Source organism: Pygocentrus nattereri, chromosome 20, assembly GCF_015220715.1.
Source record: "Pygocentrus nattereri isolate fPygNat1 chromosome 20, fPygNat1.pri, whole genome shotgun sequence".
Classification (NCBI taxonomy): Eukaryota; Metazoa; Chordata; class Actinopteri; order Characiformes; family Serrasalmidae; genus Pygocentrus; species Pygocentrus nattereri.
In genome coordinates this window covers 6,136,154-6,156,153 of record NC_051230.1, presented here as the reverse complement: position 1 = coordinate 6,156,153, position 20,000 = coordinate 6,136,154, and the positions used below count along the sequence as shown (strand labels likewise).

Genomic DNA, 20,000 nt, shown 5'->3' with positions numbered 1-20,000 from the left:
AACCTAGTAGGAATATACACATTGTCTAAGCAGCTTCTGGGGGTGCTGGAGTCTGTCCCAGCTGTCATGGGGCGGAAGGCAGGATACACCACGGACTGGTCGCCAGTCCATTGCAGGGTAGACAGACATACACAATCACACACACTCACACCCAGGGGCAGTGTAGCATGTCCAATTGGCCAATTGGCATGTCTTTGGACTGTGGGAGGAAACTGGAGATCCCAGAGGAAACCCACGCAGACACTGGGAGAACATGCAAACTCCACACAGAGAGAAACCTGGTCGCCCAGCCGGGAAATCGAACCCAGGCCCCCCCTTGCTGTGAGGCGACAGCACTACCCACCGCACCACCGTGCTGCCTCTAGTAGGAATATCAACATCTTATACAGTCAACAACTGAATATCAGATCAAATAAAGTCCAGTTCAGTCAAATTTCAACAACATTTGTCATCAGTTTTTTCTTTTTAGAGCACGACATGTGAAGTAACTTCCGTCTGACTCACTTTCTTCTCTGACTGCTGTTTCTTGCCTCGTCCCTCGCCTGTGTGGCGTCACTCACTCGAGTCTCAGTGCTCATCGTAATGCACAGATCTGATTGGCTGAGTAGTGTCACATGTGATGTTTACAATGCATGCGATTGGTCTGTAAGTCTTCCGGGCCACTAAAGCTACCATAAAAGTTACGTCCGTTAAAACAGGACCTTTTTCATTTTTCCACAGTTTATCGGTTACAGGTCCAGGTCCGCATAGGACAGAGTCTGGATCCGGACTTCTGCTCTAAAAGCTTCCTGACAAAAATATTTACATGAAATAGTTACAGATACGTCATCTGATATCTGAGATGCTGGTTTGCAACAGATTTTCAAGGTTTTGGCCTGAACTGTATTTAAAAAAACACATGAATGACAGTGTTATTGTTTATCAGGTTTCGACCAGCGGAGGATGGGTTCCCCTTTTGAGTCTTGGTTCCTCTCAAGGTGTTTTCCTCTTGCTCTTCCTCTTTTCCTTCCCATTGTCACTCTTGCCAACACTCATTGGGACTACAGTTCCTGTAAAGCTGCTTTTTGACATCTGTTAGAAACAGCACTACATTAATGCATTTTGACTTGACTTGATTTAAGATAGGACCAGGGGCATCCAAACTTTTTCAAAGATGGCCAAATTGTACTACTAAAATACCTGAAGGCCAACATATTACTCACAAATTATTTAAAATACTAAGTTTTCAAAATATCAGCACATATAAACTGAGATTTCTGTGAGTCTCTGTGTTTCCTATCACTGTATAAAAGATGCACAAGGCTTCTTTTATTGTTGGACTGCTCATTCAGAGCAGTTTAGATCGATAAGTGCTTATAATTTATGAATTATAAATTATAAATTATGAATTTATAATTCAAATATATGTTTCAGTAAATATACATGTCTAATGTATTAGTCATATTCCTATTTAAGTGTTTACTTCTTATAAAAATACAATTTGTGAGACAAACTAAACAAAATGATATATTTTTGGTTTTGTTAGGTAATGTTTTTTAAATATAACAAACACAGTGTAGCCACATTTTTGACCTTAAAGGGTTAATATTTACCGAACTACTGAATTTGCTAAGAATTCGATAAGTTTCCATCTCACCAAGACTGTCAGTTTTCAGTTTTTGGTTTGAGCTTTGTGTCTGTAGTCTTGACTAAATGTTGTCTACTAAATGAAGCTGCAGGTCTGATCAGCTGCCACCATCAGGTGAAAGGAAGAATTGCAATGTACTGGCTGGCAGGCCACTTACAATACACTGTAAAACAGAAGCCGGGGGCCAAATAAAATCTGTCTGTAGGCCACATAAAGAAAATATTATTTCAGATTTACTACTATTGTAGTAAATAGCACGTAATAGTATATAGTGAGTAAAATAGTAGATAGTAAGTAAAACGGCTATATTTGTGTTGTAGACATTGAGACGTCTGGTTCCTATCACCACCACTGTAAAGAAATCTGACGTAGTAAGTTTCTCTACAGTGAACCATTCCACATCCAAACACCCTCAATGCATCTCAGTGATTGAATTATGTAAAAATTTGAAGAAAGCGCTGGAGGTTCTACTTGGTGGGTGGGCATATAAGCTTGTGTTACCTGTCTGCTACATTAGCCTCAAAGCTCCTCTGCAAAACAATAGAAGCAAGCTTTGGAAACGTCTTGGCTGACTGAGGACATTTGGTCTGAGGGGGAACCTTACGCAAAGTTGGTTTAGTATTGGCCAGAAAGTCTAGTCTGGAGTTGTTTAATCTCTTTGTGGTCATTAAGTGTGTGTGTGTGTGTGTGTGTGTGTGTGTGTGTGTGTGTGTGTGTGTGTGTGTGTGTGTGTGTGTGAAATGCACATTTTTTTTCATGTTGATCTTTTTGTTTGCGGCTACACAGGTAATCCTATTGAGTGCTTAGAGATTTGTGTTCCTGCTAGTCACGCTCTCGAGGGGTAACAGAAACTCCTCTGTAACCCCCTCTTTATCCTGAGGTGGGCGAGAGAGGTACATAAGGACAGACCTGGGGGGGTGGGGGGTGGGGGGGTGGGTGCTGAGTTGAATTGACTCATTTCAAATGTATATCACTGCTGTCTAAACAGAACCTTGTATCTCCAAAATAGTAACTTCACAGGAGAAGAAAAAACCTACTTTAATTTTAATGTAAGTCAATGGAACCAGACATTTTACCAGGTCATTTTGGGATATTTCCTTTGGTCCATTCATCAGGAAATTTTGACGCAACATAAAGGACAACAGACATTCTCAGATTATGTCAAAAACTGTAAAACGACAAAAATGGAGATACAAGGTTTTGTTCTGACATCAGTGATGCAGAATTGTTTTTCAGTAGGTCAAAGTTTATGTATATAGCGCTTTTTTACAACAGGCATTGTCGCAAAGCAGCTTTTCAATAACATCCAAGGGGTCCAGGCCGGCATGAGCGTCACCGGTGGTGACAGTGGCAAGGAAAAACTCCCAAATAGCAAAAGGAAGAAACCTTGAGAGGAACGAAGGCTCAAAAGAGGAACTCCTCCTCCTCTGGTTGACACTGGATAGCAAACAATATCACAAGAGCAAAACAGAGAGTAAGGTTTTAACGTTACTATAAAATATTACAATGCAGAAAAGGGGGAGAACAGGCGAAACAGTCACTAAACACTGTGATTAAATAGGCCTAATTGTGCTCTCTTTGTAATGAAATGGGCTGTTTTTTTAATGCATTAACAATACGATATAATCTGGAAAGCACTTGCTACCATAATTCATCACAGTAGATATCATATTGTCTTGTTGCCCATCTCTACTTCCGTTCATCACTTTTGTCTAGTGCCTACAGGGTTTTATCTGCCCTCCAGACGGGCAGGAGGTGAGGAACGGGGCGGCTAAGCTAAACCTTGACCCCTCTCTCTGTCTCTCTTTCTCTCTTTACACCCCCTTCATCTGGCCCTCCAAGCTCCTTAGGAGAAAAAAAAACAGGTCACTAATCTGAGTTTAGCATGTCGAGCTATTCCCACAGTGCAGCATTCCCAGCTGTTTTCCCGATCTCGCACGCACAGCTTCTACATCGCCCTCTGGCCCACAACGTGCAGGATAGACTGAGGTCATAGGTCAGCTTCCATAGAGATTGTGATGGAAAGGGCGGTACGTCTCCCTGGAAGATTTAGGAATGTGGCGGGTTTGGGATTGTGTCATTTTCCCCCTTTCTAGATGGATAATCCCTTAGATTAGTTTTCTCCAGGGCTAGTCAGTCACAGATGTCCATTTGGAACGGCCGATGCTTTTCTAGGTTATCTGGAAGCAGACTGAGCCGTTAGCCGTTAGCCGTCCGCCCACAGGTTGAGAACAACTGGGGCAACTGGAGCACACAGGAGGCGTCAGTAGCCCTTGTACATGTAACCTCGACGTCATTTTTTCCGTCTCTACTCAGAGATTTAATGCAATAAAACTTCACTGAATAACATAATATCACTGCTGTCGGGGCAAAACCTCGTATCTCCGTTTTCCGTTCTACAAATTTTGAAAATACCTGTTTACATTGTGTGTAAATTTCATGATGAATGGACCAAAAGAAATGGCCAAAAATGGCTTGGAAAAGTTCTGGTTCCATTAACTTCCATTAAGAGTAAAGTAGGTTTTTTTCCTTCTCCTGTAAAGTTACCGCTTTTTGGAGATACAAGGTTTTGTTTCAACAACCCTGATACATTTATCACGTTTGGCATCGGCTAACTGACTCTGACTGACGTTTTCTGGCTGGAGCACACAAGGTTATGATGCAACAAGGCCAGTAACAGACCTCTGGAGTTGTCCATCACTCTGTAGTCGTTGTCATGCCCATACTAGGAAGCCCTAGGCAGATGTTCTCTATGAGAAGAATGAATGGAGCTTCCGTCCGTTGTGCGCTGTGGTAAACTAGTGTTCCAAACCTAATACACTTAGTTGTGTTACATTTTCCTCCAGAGCGAATTAGGAGTAATGCTGCAAACAGTGTTACAAGCTAACTGCTCCGCCCACTAAAGCAGTGCCAAACTACCACATTTGTCAAAGCTTACTGTTTTGCATGAGGTGTTCTCAGGCAATTTTAAGGCCTTTGCACACAGAGCTGATATATTTGTGTAATTTATGTGGACGACAGTAAATTAATTCGAGCATGTGTGTAATTGATGGTGTTTTGTTCACCGAACAGGATTTTTTGGGGCAGTGAAAATACCACATTATTTTAATTGCCCTCGAATATTAATCACAGTTGTCTCTGGTATTGCCAGGCGGAAGGATCGGTCGGGCACCAGCAATCAGAATTTTTTGACCGACGATTAGAATCTCCAAATACGACACTCAAACTGAGCTATGAATGAACCCTGTTCTTCAGTGGTCAGGACCCCCATGGACCCTCACAGAGCAGGTACTATTTGGGCGGTGGATCATTCTCAGCACTGCAGTAACACCGATGTGGTCTTGGTGTGTTAGTGTGTGTTGTGCTGGTCTGAGTGGATCCACTTGTACCAGCACCATGTCAGTGTTACTGCAGTGCTGAGAATGATCCACCACTCAAACAGTACCTGCTCTGTGAGGGTCCATGGGGGTCCTGACCACTGAAGAACAGGGTAACAGAGTATCAGAGAAACAGATGGACTACAGTCTGTAACTGTAGAACTACAGAGTGCAGCTATACAGTAAGTGGAGCTGATAAAGTGGACAGTGAGCGTAGAAATAAGGGGGCATTTCTGTATTTTGACTTCTTAACCTAAGAATTCAGAGGATCTGGTGAATAATAATAAGTGAATCACTGAAGTGAATGAATGAATAAATAAACAAATAACTGGCCTGAGTTGAGTGTTGCATTTGTAAATGCATCAGTGGTAGATGATTGTCTTGTATTGATTAGAGCTAAATAAAGCCAAATTATGTTTGTTTTTACTGACCGTTGAGAGAGAGAGAGAGAGAGAGAGAGAGAGAGAGAGAGAGAGAGAGAGAGAGAGAATGTAACCTAATTGAGTTAATTCATTTTCCATTTTGTGTTCTTTTTGAAATGAGGGCAGCTGCAATATGACAATCAACAGTTTTGATAAAAAAAAAATCCGTTTCAATAAATAAAATATTAACATTGCTGACTCTTGTCCAGCTCTGGATCATCACCCTCAGCTTGCTCATTAGGAATCTGGTCCAGGATCTCTTAAAGCTGTCAGTTGTGAAAGGAACCCTGTGAATAAAATTGAATATGTTTGCTGATGAAATCTGGTGTGGCCTGGAGCGTTCCCCCACATGTTGAGTAGGTGTCTGCGCAGTGTGAGTAAGACCAAGTAGGTTGGTAGATCACGTTGCCAAGCCAGAAGTCAGTGCAGAGTCATTCCCATCCCCCTCGTCATGTATTACTGTTAAAGTTTGGAATTGCTTATTTCTTTTAAATACACCAATCAGGTAAAACTTTTCTACACTCACTGTCCATCTTATCAGCTCCACTTACTGTATAGCTGCACTCTGTAGTTCTACAGTTACAGACTGTAGTCCATCTGTTTCTCTGATACTCTGTTACCCTGTTCTTCAGTGGTCAGGACCCCCATGGACTCTCACAGAGCAGGTACTATTTGGGTGGTGGATCATTCTCAGCACTGCAGTAACACTCACGTGGTGGTGGTGTGTTAGTGTGTGTTGCGCTGGTCTGAGTGGATCAGACACAGCAGTGCTGCTGGAGTCCACTCACTGTCCACTCTGCTACACACTCCTACCTTGTCAGTCCTTGTAGATGTAAAGTCAGAGACGACAGCTCATCTGCTGCTGCACGGTTTGCGTTGGTCGTCCTCTAGTCCTTCATCAGTGGTCACAGGACGCTGTTGGCTGGATATTTTTGGTTGGTGGACTATTCTCAGTCCAGCAGCGACACTGAGGTGTTTAAAAACTCCAGCAGCACTGCTGAGTCTGATCCACTCAGACCAGCACAACACACACTAACACACCAAGACCACATCAGTGTTACTGCAGTTAATTTATTGTTAAGTTATTATTAATTTATTGTTATCTGCCTCAAGATTTGATTGCAGTGTTTCATATATGAGGCGTTCTAGATATTAATAGTATTAACTTTCTTCTTAGTGCTGTGCAGCTTTCACAGTTCAGACTAAATGATCTGCAGCTCTGTTCATCAGTCTGGGCACATAAAATACCGGAATTTCTCACAGCGTCCAACTAACTACTGTGAAGCTTTGGCAGTACACACTATTAACCCCATATTAAAGGGCAATACCACCAAAATTTCTGCTTAATTTAATAATTGAGGAAAACAGAGCTCACAGTGGTTTGATGTGAAATGCTTCATAGTAGATGAACTTCTACAGACTTTCTTTTACATTTCTTTACAGTGGTGGTGACAGGAACCAGGCGTCGCAGTGTCTACAACACAAATCCAGAACCACCAGTGAATCGACCTCTTCTGCGTTTTTATGTGTAATGTCGATGAGGCTCAGAACCATTTTTATTGGGAATTAGTTTGCCTTACAACACCCTGAACCTCTCCACTGTGAATGGATTAAAAAAAAAAGACGTTTTAGGCCGAAATCTTCCAAATCAGAACTATGGTTAAACAGCATGTCCGGCATCGAGCAGTGTACGCGTAACCATTTCATGTGATGCTTTCTGAGGGAGCTTTTAGAGGTGGACGTCTGGTTCCTATCACCACCACTGTGAATAATTCTGAGTCTGCAAGCTTCTGTAGAATGGAGCGTTTCACAGCAAACCGCTCGGAATGACTTTGTTTACATTTTATCCACTTGATTATGCTGTGATTTAGAAAACTTTCACTGTAATTCTCTTTTGATGTCATTGCACTAGAGCTGCACCAGTTAGGAATATCCAGTATTTTCATATGTCAGTCGTATATGTCAGTATTTAGAGATTAATTGACTGATTAAGTGTAGAAACTGAGATTAAATCCACTTGGATTAGGGTTACAAATGCAGTAAAATGAACTGCAGATGTTTAAGCTCAGTAGCCTAAACATTCTACTGTTCTGGACTACATAAAATACATAAAGATAGATTTGAAATATTACTAAGTCTAAAAATCTGTTGGATGCCAGTGTCTTTATTATTATTATTATTATTATATTTTTTAAAATTATATTTATTTTATTATTGTTTTTAATCAAATATCTACTGATACTGGCATGATTTGAATATCATTGTGCATCCCTGCAATTTGAAAGATTCATTGTTCTTAGATTATTAAAAATGATGATTCCAAACTTTTGAACAGTGGAGTAATTTACTACCATTAGCCAGTCAGCTGCCACTGATTGCATCATGATGCATGTTTGCCTAAATAAAATTAGGAATGTATTTATTTATAACTTTTGATCAACAATATTAAAACCTTCCTGTTTAATATTAACATTTATATTATTTTTAGATTTTTTTAAATATAAATTTTACATATTTCTATTTAGCACATTATTCTTGTCCATAGAAATGTACAGATACAATCATGCAAATGCTTGATTTAGTCAAATAAATGAAAATGAAGAGTGTAAACAGTATTTTATTTTAAAAAAATAATTTATAAATAAAAAAGTAATTCAGAGTGGCTTGCTTTAAAATTTCTCATTCTAGAGAAACGAGTCAGAATTGTTCACAGTGGTGTTGATAGGAACCAGACGTCCAAAAGCTCCCTCACAGAAAGTTATCAGGGTCAATGATTAGGAATGATTTTAGGTTTTCACATAAAAAGTTATATACAAACTTACTGGTTGTTTTGGATTATAAATAAACCGCCTATAATTGCACTGTAGACGTTGTGACCCCTGGTTCCCATCATCACCACTGTAAAGAAATGAGAGTCAGCAGGTTTCTCTGCTAAGAACATTTTCACGTCAGAACCGATCTCAGTGGAATTCCCCTTTAAGCCTTTTTAAAACAAGCAAACAGAAGTAAATGCGGATGCTGTCATGCTTGAAATCTTCCACACCTCTTTAATGTTCAGATCTTCCATCCTATGGGCATTGATTATCTGGTTCAGATGTGTTAGATTAGGAGAGAAGCTAAATTTACAGGACAGTAGGTCACCACGAGTCTGCCTGGATGTCCATTAGCTCCCGGGAACGCAGGCAAGATGAACGGTTTGTAATGAGCGTGAATGGGAAGAGTGGTTGGGCTGAGTTTTCCCAGAATAAGCTTAAGCCTCTGAGCCCCCAGTTAACCAAGCGCTTCTTCCAAACCTCCATCTGCTCACCCAGGGTCATGTTGCACAGCGGTGCCCTCTAGTGAGCGATGGACAGACCCAACATGACGTAATTCAGAGTGCCCTCGGAGTAATCCACAGTGGGTTTTTTTCCAGATTCGTCACGACCGAATTGTGTGTGATGTGATGTAATCTTTCCAGCACAATCTGCTCATTTTAAATGAATTTTTTTTTTAAAATTCAAAGCTAAAAAGGATCATTTTAAATGTACATAAATTAGCGTGACTCACTCAAACCTTGCCACAAGGAAAGTAGGTGAAATCCTACATTCCAGGGAATTGTTTCTGGGTGGATGTTTACATGCAGAAAGAGATTTAATGTGTGCTGTGATAAACACAGTCATTTCTGAATGAGTCACACACTTGTCCTGCTCATACATGGTCATCTAATGTTGCTTCTGAAGCGTGTTAACAGAGAGTTTGTCCTCATTTTGCTGCAGTAACAGCGTCTACTCTTCTGGGAGGGCTTGACACTAGATGTTAGAACATTGCTGTGGGCATTTGATTGCCTTCAGCCATAAGGGCATTACTGAAGGTCAGGTGCTGATGTTGGACGGTCAGTTCGGGATCACTCCAACTCATCCTGAAGGTATTGGATGGAGCTCCATCACTCCAGAGAACACAGTTCCACTGCTCCACAGCCCAGTGCTGGTTACAAATTTTGTCCGAACCGGACCCGACCTGACTCGCATCAGGTTTGAAGATCTGAAACTGACCAGCTCAATGAAGTTCTGTCTTGATCTGACCCATCACCCAAATTGACAAATAAAACTTCACAGTATAGGACTGGTGAAATTGTGATGTATCACTAATGATAGCAATACCAGATCACACACACACACACACACACACACACACATTTTCTTAGCCGCTTATCCTTCTGGGTCACAGCGGGGGTGCCGGAGCCTATCCCAGCTGACCGCATGTGTTTGGACTGTGGGAGGAAACCCACACAGACACGGCGAGAACACGCTCCACACAGAAAGGTCCCTGGTCACCTGGCCGGGGAATCGAACCCAGGCCCTTCTTGCTGTGAGGCAACAGCACCACCCAGATCATTGATTGAGAAAAATGAATAGAAATATAGAAAATAATATAAATTAATAAATCAGTCATTTTTTTAAAAAACTGTTCAAATTCTGCTTCTAGGAATGTGTTAATCAAGCAACTCAACTCAAATTTATTTGTAAAGCACTTTAAAAACAACAGAGGCTGCAACACTGCAGGTATAACACAGACATATAGAACAGTAAACCAATAAAATAATATAAGCTATAAACAGTAAGAAAGTAAATATAAATAAAACCATAAACAAATAAGATGCAGGAATAAAAATTATGTTAAATGAAAGGCCAAGGAATAAAAGCAGTGCCCAAGACTAAGACCCCAATTTTTCAGTCTGGGTAAACTTTCCAAAATGTGCACCAAAAAAAATAAAAAGGTGTTTCAAGGGTTTTAGTAAAGAAAACCGTTCCATATAGAACCATTAACACACAAAGAACCCTTTGCATAGTTAAAGAGAAAGTGTTCTTCACAATGATGGAGAATGTGCTGTGGATGTTTCTGTATAGAATCTTTCTGGAAGTGGTTCTGTATAGCACCCAAAAGGGTTCTTGTATTGTTATGGCTTTTTCGAAAAGGGTCTATATAGAACTGTCTGTAGCACATTTTACAGCATTTTGAAGTGGAAAGAACCTTTTAGTCATGCCAAGGGTTATTTGAGTGTTCATGGTTCTGTATAAAGAACCATTTTCTTTACTAAACCATTTTTTATGCTGTTCTCGCTCTTTGTGGTTGTGATGGCAAGATTTTAGCCCTCACCTCACCTGTTAAACCTAAATCTCCTCATTTTCTTTGAACACGTCAGATATGAGGTGCCCACTTTACAATAAGACTCCCTTATAAAGAACCTGTGAATGGTTTTAAATTAGTTTATGTTTATGTGGTTACTAATTAGGTCATACAAGTCATCATTTATAACGCATCAGTGAAAAGAGCTTTTATAGCTGATACATATATAAATATCTGATTAAGCAGGTTTAATATTGACTAATGAAGTAAGATAAGATTAACAGTGCAAATGAATGGGATCGCTATTTGGCAAGCAACAGGTCACGGTTGCCCACTGATTTTGTTTATATGTTACGACGGCTTATTAATGACTGATATTTGGCTTTCGAGTGAAATTTATGGAAAACGAAAAAGTTCACACTACAGTGATATTATATCATGAAAGTAGGGCATTTAAGTAGAAGCATGCAGCGGTGATTTCCTCATCTCAAACAATTTACTGAAACAAAAGCCAACAACAGTGATGGGAGTAACGTTACCCCATCAAACAATCTCAATGTCTCAATAACTGGTCATGTGCTCTTGAGCATCAATTACAGCTTAACAACGACGTCTCATGCTGTTCACAAGTCGACTCATTGTCTGCTGAGGCAGGGCGTCCCACTCTTCTTGAAGGGCGGCCCTCAGGTCATTGAGGTTCTGGGGTACAGAGTTACGAGCCTCTACACGGCGACTCAGCTGAGCTCGTAGGTTTTCTAAGGGATTCAGGTCTGGAGAAAGTGCAGGCCGCTCCATTTGAGGTACCCCGGTCTCCAGCAGCCGTTCCCTAATGATGCAGCCTCGATGAGCTGGAGCATCGTCGTCCATGAAGATGAAATGAGGCCTGTGTTGTTCATGCAGAGCCACAATGACTGGATTAGTGATGTTATTCAATAGTTTGGGATACTGGGTCACTGTACCACTCACAAAGCGTAGGGCAGTTCTGTATTGACTGGACACACCTGCCCACACTGTAACACTGTTTAAGTGTACTCTCAGTATTTATTCATTTTTTTGTTTGCTTTTATTTATTTATTTATTTTTGTTTTTTTCTTGCATTCATTGTCTCACAAGCGTGGGCCTTAGTGCTAGATTCTGTGAACGAGTTGAGTGTGTGACTCCAGTAAGGCAAATCAAAGACTTTTTTGAGGTACATAAAGTAGTCATTGAGGTAAATCCAATGTGGGTGGAGTAAATAATGCGCTGGAAGTAGGAAAATAAGTGTCTGTATTGTCATGATGATGACTAGGCGCCCCACCAAACACCGACAGGAGAGATTGTGATTTGACCCTCAGAAACAGATCTAGTGTTTGTGCCATCGTGTCAAAATCAGTTTAATTGGGAAAGAAAGAAGAGCTGACTAAAGCGTTTACAGGGAAATGAACAGTGGACTGGTAGCGTAGTCTCTTACACTGTAGCAGTACTTGCGTGTCATGCTGAAGTCTGATCTTTCTGCCTTGATTATTCACATTTATATAAGTGAAGTGACCCATATTTGTCATTGGTGTGGCCTGAAAGGACCCGCTTGATCAAAATGATGTGGATCTAATCTGATTTAACAAGAAGTGATTTTTTTGCGTTCACACGACTTTGAAAAAAATCACTTCAGTGTCCTTTTTAGGCAAAAAAACAAATCTGATTTGTGGCGGTTCAGCATTGGATTGTGAAGGTTTTTAGAGGAGCGTAGCTCGCCAGTTAGTGACCATTTGCTTATTGTCCAGGTAACAATCTCTTCCCCTCTTGTGTTTCTGTAGCATGACTTTGTGCGTCGAGAGCGCCCCCCACGGGTCCTTGTGGACCTCATCCAAAGGACAAAAGATGCCGTCCGGGAGCTGGACAACCTACAGTACCGGAAGATGAAGAAAATTCTCTACCAGGAGAAACACAATGGACCAATGGGAGAGTCGCAAGAGGAGGAGGAGGTAGGTGCAAAGGACTGTGGGAAAAGAGACTTCCGCTATGAAGTGCTGACATTTGGTGGTAACCTGTAGCCCTTAAATCTAGATTTATTGTTGTTATGCAATATTTTATTACATTTATTTTAAATTCATAATTTACGCTGATGTTTTTTAAGATTAAGACCCTTATTAGTCCCACAAACGGGGAAATTTCACCTCTGCAATCTAAAACATCCATGCAGTGAAACACCACATACACACTAGTGAAGACACAAACTAGGCGGGCAGTGGGCACAAGTTATTTATCTTAAGATAACAAAATTGTTATCCTGAAATAACAAATTACTCGTCTCGAGATAACAAGTTAATTATCTTGTGATGTCAAGATAACAAACTTATTTTGAGATAATGAGTTATTTGTCTTATCTCAAGATAACAAAATTATCTTGAAATAACAAGTTACTAATCTTATCTTGCGATAACAAAAGTTATAATACTAAGTCAATTATCCTATGATCTCAAGATAACCAAGTTATTTTGAGAGGAGTTATTTATCTTGTTATCTCAAGATAACAACATTGTTATCTTGAAATAACAAGTTACGTCTTGAGATAAGAAAACGTATGAAACGCAAAGTTCCTCAGTCGTGAGTCGTGAAGCACCACCGCATCTTTTTGAAGTGCCGCTAACGCGACGTCATTGGAAGCTGAACGCGCTCCGTCATATCAGCTACCACACTGGGCCGTCCTACCCACCCAGGCAGAGCCAGAACTGTGCCTTTAACCCAACGTGCACTGGCCCAGCAGTGTCAAACAAACCCCTACAAGCCAGATAATGTTGTGCTGAGTCTGGGATTATGATGAGGCTCTAGAACGTTCTCCCCCATTCACAGTTCTCTTTCCTCTTTGGGCAGTGAAGTGTAGGATTTAAGCCACAGGAAGCTGTGAAGTGAAACCCAGTCACACCAGAAAGCTTAGCAAGCTCAGTAATTGTAGAGAATTGTTACGCTAAGCCAGATCACTGAAGTAGAACAGTGCCGAGTCGGCTCGTCAGCTATTTTTAAAACCGGAAGTAAACGTTAAGCAGATGAATTCTGCTGTATTTGCGCTTTAAAAAAAAAAAAAAACAGTACCAAAGCATGGATGTTTTGATGACACGGCCAAACAGCCTGCGCTTCATGTCCACCAGCTCACTCTGTGCTTCTTCTGAAATCAAGAGTATTAATAGAGAGTTTGTCCCGTTTTGCTGGAGCGTCGTTTCTCCAGAGAACGCAGTTCTTGTGCTCTGTGCTGGAGGGCTTCATGTCCCTTTAACCCTCTGCTGCATGAAGTATTCATTAAACGTGATCAGATGTTTATTTCTGAAAATTTAGTGGGTTGCTAGGTAAGCTGTTGCCATTTGGCATCAATGCGAAATCGTGCCATAGCACCATAAAATCTAAAAACAAAAGCACCATAAAATTTCATTTTTCTCTAAAAACAACTTTTATCCTTTTATTGAAAACAAGATCAAACAAACCCAACTTCTACTTGGTGAAATGTAAAACATCGACTTGTAAAACTCAAATATCGGAAATGAATGCGATTTCAATTGGTATTTTGGAATGTGTGGTAATAATGTCATCATAATAAAAATTCCTGGTCATGTGAGGTTATGAGGCGTTTGTCCTTTCAAAGTAAAAGACCCTTTTTCCATAATTGAATAAGAGAGCACGGATTTTAGATTATTGCTTTTTTTAGTAAAATTAAGATAAAGTAGTTGTTGCCATGTGGCAACGCCGTGCAGTAGAGGGTTAACTGACACTTGACATTGGGCATGATGACCTTATGCTCATGTGCAGCTTCTACTCGTCAGTGATTTTCTATGGAGGTTATACAGGCTGTGCATGCGTGACTGAACGTATGAACGTGGCAGTTGTGCCCAATTCTGTCCCCCTGCAGAATCTGAATCCCCTTCACCTGCATGCGTGTCTTGCAGGCATGTGTACCCTACAGTTTATTTATTTATTTATTTATTTATTTATTTAAACACTGCTTATAAATAGAAATAACACATTGTAAATGTAATCTAACATCCCTATTCCTGCGTGATGTGTGTGTATGCAGAGGGAAGCCAGATTCTGCGATAGAGACAGAATTTGGCACGCCGAATTTTCATCCATCAAGGTACACACTCAGAAAAAAGGGTATAATACTGTCACTGGGGCAGTTCCCTTCTTATCACTGAGGTGGGATCCTCAAGGCTACATCTCAGTACCTTCAGTCAGGGAACACAACAGAACCAGAATCCACTGAAATGATGTTTTCTAAGCTGTACTGACTCCACACACCCCGCCTCGCCTCCAGGCTTTCATTCTACTGTTCTGTTTTAAAACATTCGGTTATGAAAAGGTGCGAATATGAACTTTTCCCCTGGAAAAACCGATTTAAGGTTCTCAATCGGACCTTCAAACCACTGCTGGACCTTTGAGGGAACGTTTACACTGTTGGTACCTTGATGAATGAAAAATACAGAAGCTTCATTTCTCACAGTGCAGCATGTAGGAAATGAGCCCTTTAACGTGTCTGACAACTGACTTGTCAGAAGGGCTAGTTAGAAGATTATTTACAGAAGATGAAGTAACGTTTAAACGTTCACCGTTTTTGGCTGGCATTACGTTTTGGATCTCATCCACTTTTGGGTGAAGTAGTGAAGCACTGTAGTGCTGTTAGTCTCTGGGCTTTAAACACACGCATGCTTGAGCTGACATAAATATCCAGGTGGGTCGGCTTTTGAAAAACAGTGGTGAACTAATTAGGGCCTAAAGGCTTTTAGTGAAGAGGGAGTCTGTATTTCTCCAACAGATGATGGTGGAAAGAGATTCCAGGTGGCAATATTTTCTAAAGTATTACATCCATTAGTCTCAGTTAGAGCCAGATCTGCACTTAGTCACAGCACCGGGCAGGTCAAACAAAGACTGTAGCGGCTGTAATCAGATTATTGTGTTGAGGTTTTAACTGATGGCATTTAATGTGAAGTAAGTGTTTAAAAGGTCACAGTAATCGGTACCTTTCTCTTCTTGTTCACGCGCGTTTCACAGCGTCTACACATGGCTTATAGGCGTGAAAGTCATGAGTCGCAGTGCATTCGCTCTTGGACAGTAAGCATTGAGAAATGAACGGAATGTATAAAGATTTATTAGAGATGTTACAGTTTCATTTTTCTTTTCTTCTTGTTCTGATTTATTTGTTTCTTCTCTTTTACTTTCCTGCTACTCTTCCTTCTTTTTCTCTGTGATCCTCCCACTCTTCGTTTCTTCCCAATTCCTTCCTCTCCTCACTTTGTCTTCTTCTTTTCTTTGTCATTTTCCTTTCCTTCATTCTTTTTCTGAACTCTTTCTCTCACTTTATTTTTTTTCTTGCTTTTTACTTCTCTTTCTCTCTCTCTCTCTCTCTCTCTCTCTCTCTCTCTCTCTCTCTCTCTCTGCTCGCTCTTCTCTTGCCTCTCTGTATCTCTCTGTGCTCTCTCTCTTCTCTTTCTTTCTCTCCTCTGTCTCTCTCTTTTTCTGTCCTGTCAATCTTTATTTCTCTCTTTCTTTCTCACTCTATTTCTGCTCTCTTTTCTTTGTCTCTCTATCTATCTCTTTCCCTTTTTCTTTCTGTCTCTGCACTCTCTTCTGTCTTTCTCCTCTGTCTATCTCTCTCTCTCTCTTTTGTCTTTCTCTCTCTCTGCACTCTATCTCTGCTCTCTCTCTTCTTTCTCTCGGTCTTTCTCTCTCTCCTCTGTCTATCTTTTTCCCCTTCTTTCGCTCTATCTCTTTCTCTCTCTTTTCTGTCTTTCTCTTTCTCTTCTATCTCTATCTCTGCTCTCTTTCTATCTCTTTTCTCTCTGTTTTTCTCTCCTGTCTATCTCTTTTTCCCCCTCTTTCTCTCTTTTCTCTGTCTCTCTTTTCTCTCTCTTCTCTCTGTATTTCTCTGTCTTGTCCGTCTACCTCTCTTCCTCTTATTCTCTCTCTCTCTCTCTCTCTCTAGGATGGTGATCAGGCTGGCTGTAAGGCTAACAGTCTGGGCAGTAATCACTCAGTGCCGAGTACGTCGGTCAGTACGGGCAGTCAGAGCAGCAGCATCAACAGCCTGCAGGAGTGTCCTGAAGACTCCTGCTCTGATATGGCCCTCATGCACCCTGAGTACGACAGCACTCTCGAGTCTTCCACACACCATAAAAAGGTATGAAACACAGAAAAAGTGGACACAAACACATGGAACTATGTGCGTGTGCGCACACACACACACACACACGCGCGCACACGCACAGAGTATTACTGCAAGTAACTAACATTGGTCACGTAGAGGATAGGGAATGTTTTTGCTGTGTTTTGAGGTAGCAAGGGGTGAATGTTCCCACAAATTACAGGGATGTATACTTATGACTACAAGCAACAAGGAATTTTGAAAAATTGGTGGAATTTCCCTGTAATCCCAAATGGTTTTTCATGCGTTGTTTCAGGCCAGTATTTAATGTTAAATTTTAATATATATGAATATGGAATCTCACTCTACATCTCTTCCTCTCCGTTTTGAAATGGACGCAAGCTCAAGCCGCGCTCTACGACACTAGTTTTGTGACTTGCGCTGGAAGAGTGTGTGACCTTGTATGTCCAGAGGTTCAGTGTGTCCGAGTGAATATCCTGCCGGACAGACACGAGCGGACAGTTGCTGCATCATAGAATTCACACTGTCACTGTTTTCTCCTGTCTAAACTGACCACTAAACTGACCACTGCCTTGAAATATCCAGGTCGGTGTTACTGCAGGGCTTATTAGCTATATTCCCGACTCAAGTAAAAGTTCAGCTGAAATATTAAAGCTACAGTTATGGCTTTTACTCCAAATGTAAAGTGGTGTCTTACAATTACTGGAATCTTATGTACATTAATCAGCATTGCATTGTGTACATTTTCACACATTTGCCTCAGACCGTGTTAATTTGTGAAGTAATCTCAAATAGGCTTTCTGATATGGTTTCTGATGCTGGTATGACACTGGCTTGTGTGCAGCTGCTCAGACTGGAAACCAATTTTCTGAAGCTCCAGACACACAGTTCTTGTTCCTGCTGGGAGCAGTTTGGAACACTGTAGTGAGTGATACAACAGAGGAAAGGCAATTTATATTTTTCGCAGTAGCACTTACAGTTGTCTAGGGCAGATCTAGCCGGGCAGAAGTTTCACACCTGGGGCAAAGGTGGCATCCTATAACAGTGTCAGTTTAAAGTCTCTTCACTACGACCCAGTGTTTGTCTGTGGAGAATGCATGACTGTGTGCTTGATTTTATACACCTGTTAGCACTGGGTGTGACAAACACCTGAGCTTAATAAAAACGAGGGATGGCCACATACTTTTGGCCAAATTGTGTACTTCAGCATAACTTCAGCACCAATTCAACACATTCTTGCCTTTAGGGTAAGGAGATGTTTTTGTAAATGTTTTATTTATTTTCTTTAACTGAGTGTTTTGAAATACTGTAAATAAAATAGTAGTTTGTATGGAACGGAAGGTCATCTATGAGTTTTGCGATGTGTTTGTGAGATAATGAAAAAGCACTCCGTTCCTGCGAGACGTGTTTGTGTGTTAGCTGAGCGAGGAGGTCATTTTCAGATTCTCAGGAAAGTGACTGTTGACCTGAGGGTCGGGGCTGGAGTTGATTTTAATAAGATGGAACAGAGTTGCGGCTGTACACATCGCTGCTCCTCCAGACGCTGCTGCAGCGATTGGGACTACAGGCAGTCTGAGGCCTGTGAGGACACTTGGATTAATGCAGCTATTTTAAGGCAGTGGTTTTGTTATCATTTAACATGGGAGAAAGTCTTCAGCTTGTGCTCAGTGAACATGAAGTCCAGTGTGTGAAGTCAGTGGTGTGACCTTTTGGGCCTGTTTTGACACAAACATTTAGTTTCTGATTATAAATGCAAACGTTTATTGTTAATAATTAATTTAATAATAATAATTACGTTAATCATTGTTTATTGTAGCCTACTCTCTCTGTTAATGTTGTTTTTTTTTTCTTTTTTTTTATATAACCCTACATTTTGTACAGTGTCCTTGAGTGTCCAGAAAGGCGCTTTTAAATTAAATTTATTATTATTATTATTAATATTAATAAATGTTCATTCTGATTGATGTTTTTGCATATTGCCAGGGTATGGAAAGAAAAGAAAATTGGTTACTACCACGTTTTGGCAGCATTGTGTATAAACACCTGCATTTTAATTATGTCAAACATTACGTTTATAGAATATGGTTCTATATTTATTAGGAAAAGCGTGCATTTTGATAGGAGTTGTGGACTTTAATTATTCATTCATTCATTACTGGTATTATGTTTTCTATCAGTGAAAACCAGCTGACGGAAACCTTTTAATACCTAGTTATAACTTCTTTTTAACTTTTTTATTCCAGCGCACAAGTGTAAAACTGGTATCCACTGGGTGGCCACTTTATTGGAAACACCTACATTGCATCTACATTGTAAACAGTGGCTCGTCAGATCGAGAGAAAAAAAAATGACATTGATGGAAAGAATCATTCAAAGTATATATTTAGGTCGAATCAAACTAGCTCATTTACTTGTTACTACATTTAGTAGTTTTTTAGTAGATCTGTTCTGTACAGTGTATGCTTATTGGCCGTTTTATCAAAATCACAGCGGTTTACAATTACAGGCTGTAGCCGGTCTGTTGCTGCATGGTTTATCGGCCCCCCTCTAGCCCATCAATCAATGGACAGATAAAGCACATGTTCTTTGGGTATTTTGTCTCAGCACAGCAGTGACACAGTGCAGTGAGTGTGGCGCTGTTGCAGTGTATTAGGCACAGTGTTGTTATGGTGTGGGATGAAGGGTGTTTCTAATAAAGTGGCCACTCTGTAAATACGCTACCGTACAGAGCCTGTTTGAAGTGTATGAAGTCAGGCACTGTAGATATTCAGTGAAGTAATTACTACAGAGATCGCAGTGACGTTCCTGTATGTGTGCCTGTCCAGGATCATCAGTATATCCGTGACGATGGGGGTCATCGAGACCACCGCTCTGACCCTCGACCTTCACCGTCGGACAGAGCTCAGGCCCGGAACTATAGGAATCGCGAACGCTTCGCCACCATCAAGTCCGCCTCTCTGGTGAGTATTAACAATTACGTCATCCACACTTTTCTTTGTCTGCGCTCTTTTCCTCCTCTGCTCTCCTCTCCTCTAATCCACCTCTCCTCTCCTCTCCTCTAATCCACCTCTCCTCTCCTCTCCTCTAATCCACCTCTCTTTGCCATATTCTCTCTTTTTCTTTTTTCTGTCCCTTATTGTTCATTATTCGATTTTCTCTCTGTCCCTGACTTTCTCTCATTCTTTCTTTTTTCCTCTATTTTGTTTTCCTTTCTCTCTACCTGTCATTCCCCGTCTTTCTCTTCTTTCTTTTACATTTCTTTCATTTGTTCTCTTTCTGTTATTCTCTCTCTTATTCTTGTTTTCTTTTTCTCTGTGTCTGACGTAATGTTTACTATAGCT

At 40.7% G+C, this 20,000-nt stretch overlaps 1 protein-coding gene across 2 annotated transcripts in view; it reads left to right on the top strand.

The window, feature by feature from the left end:
• The window catches only part of taok3a (TAO kinase 3a), a 129,284-nt gene that overhangs the window by 86,380 nt on the left and 22,904 nt on the right, over positions 1–20,000 (top strand). For both annotated transcript variants that reach the window (XM_017711188.2, XM_017711187.2), the window contains exons 12-14: positions 12,326–12,493; positions 16,480–16,674; positions 19,485–19,619. In XM_017711188.2, coding sequence (XP_017566677.1) covers positions 12,326–12,493; positions 16,480–16,674; positions 19,485–19,619 — 498 coding nt within the window. The remainder of the gene's footprint in view (positions 1–12,325; positions 12,494–16,479; positions 16,675–19,484; positions 19,620–20,000) is intronic.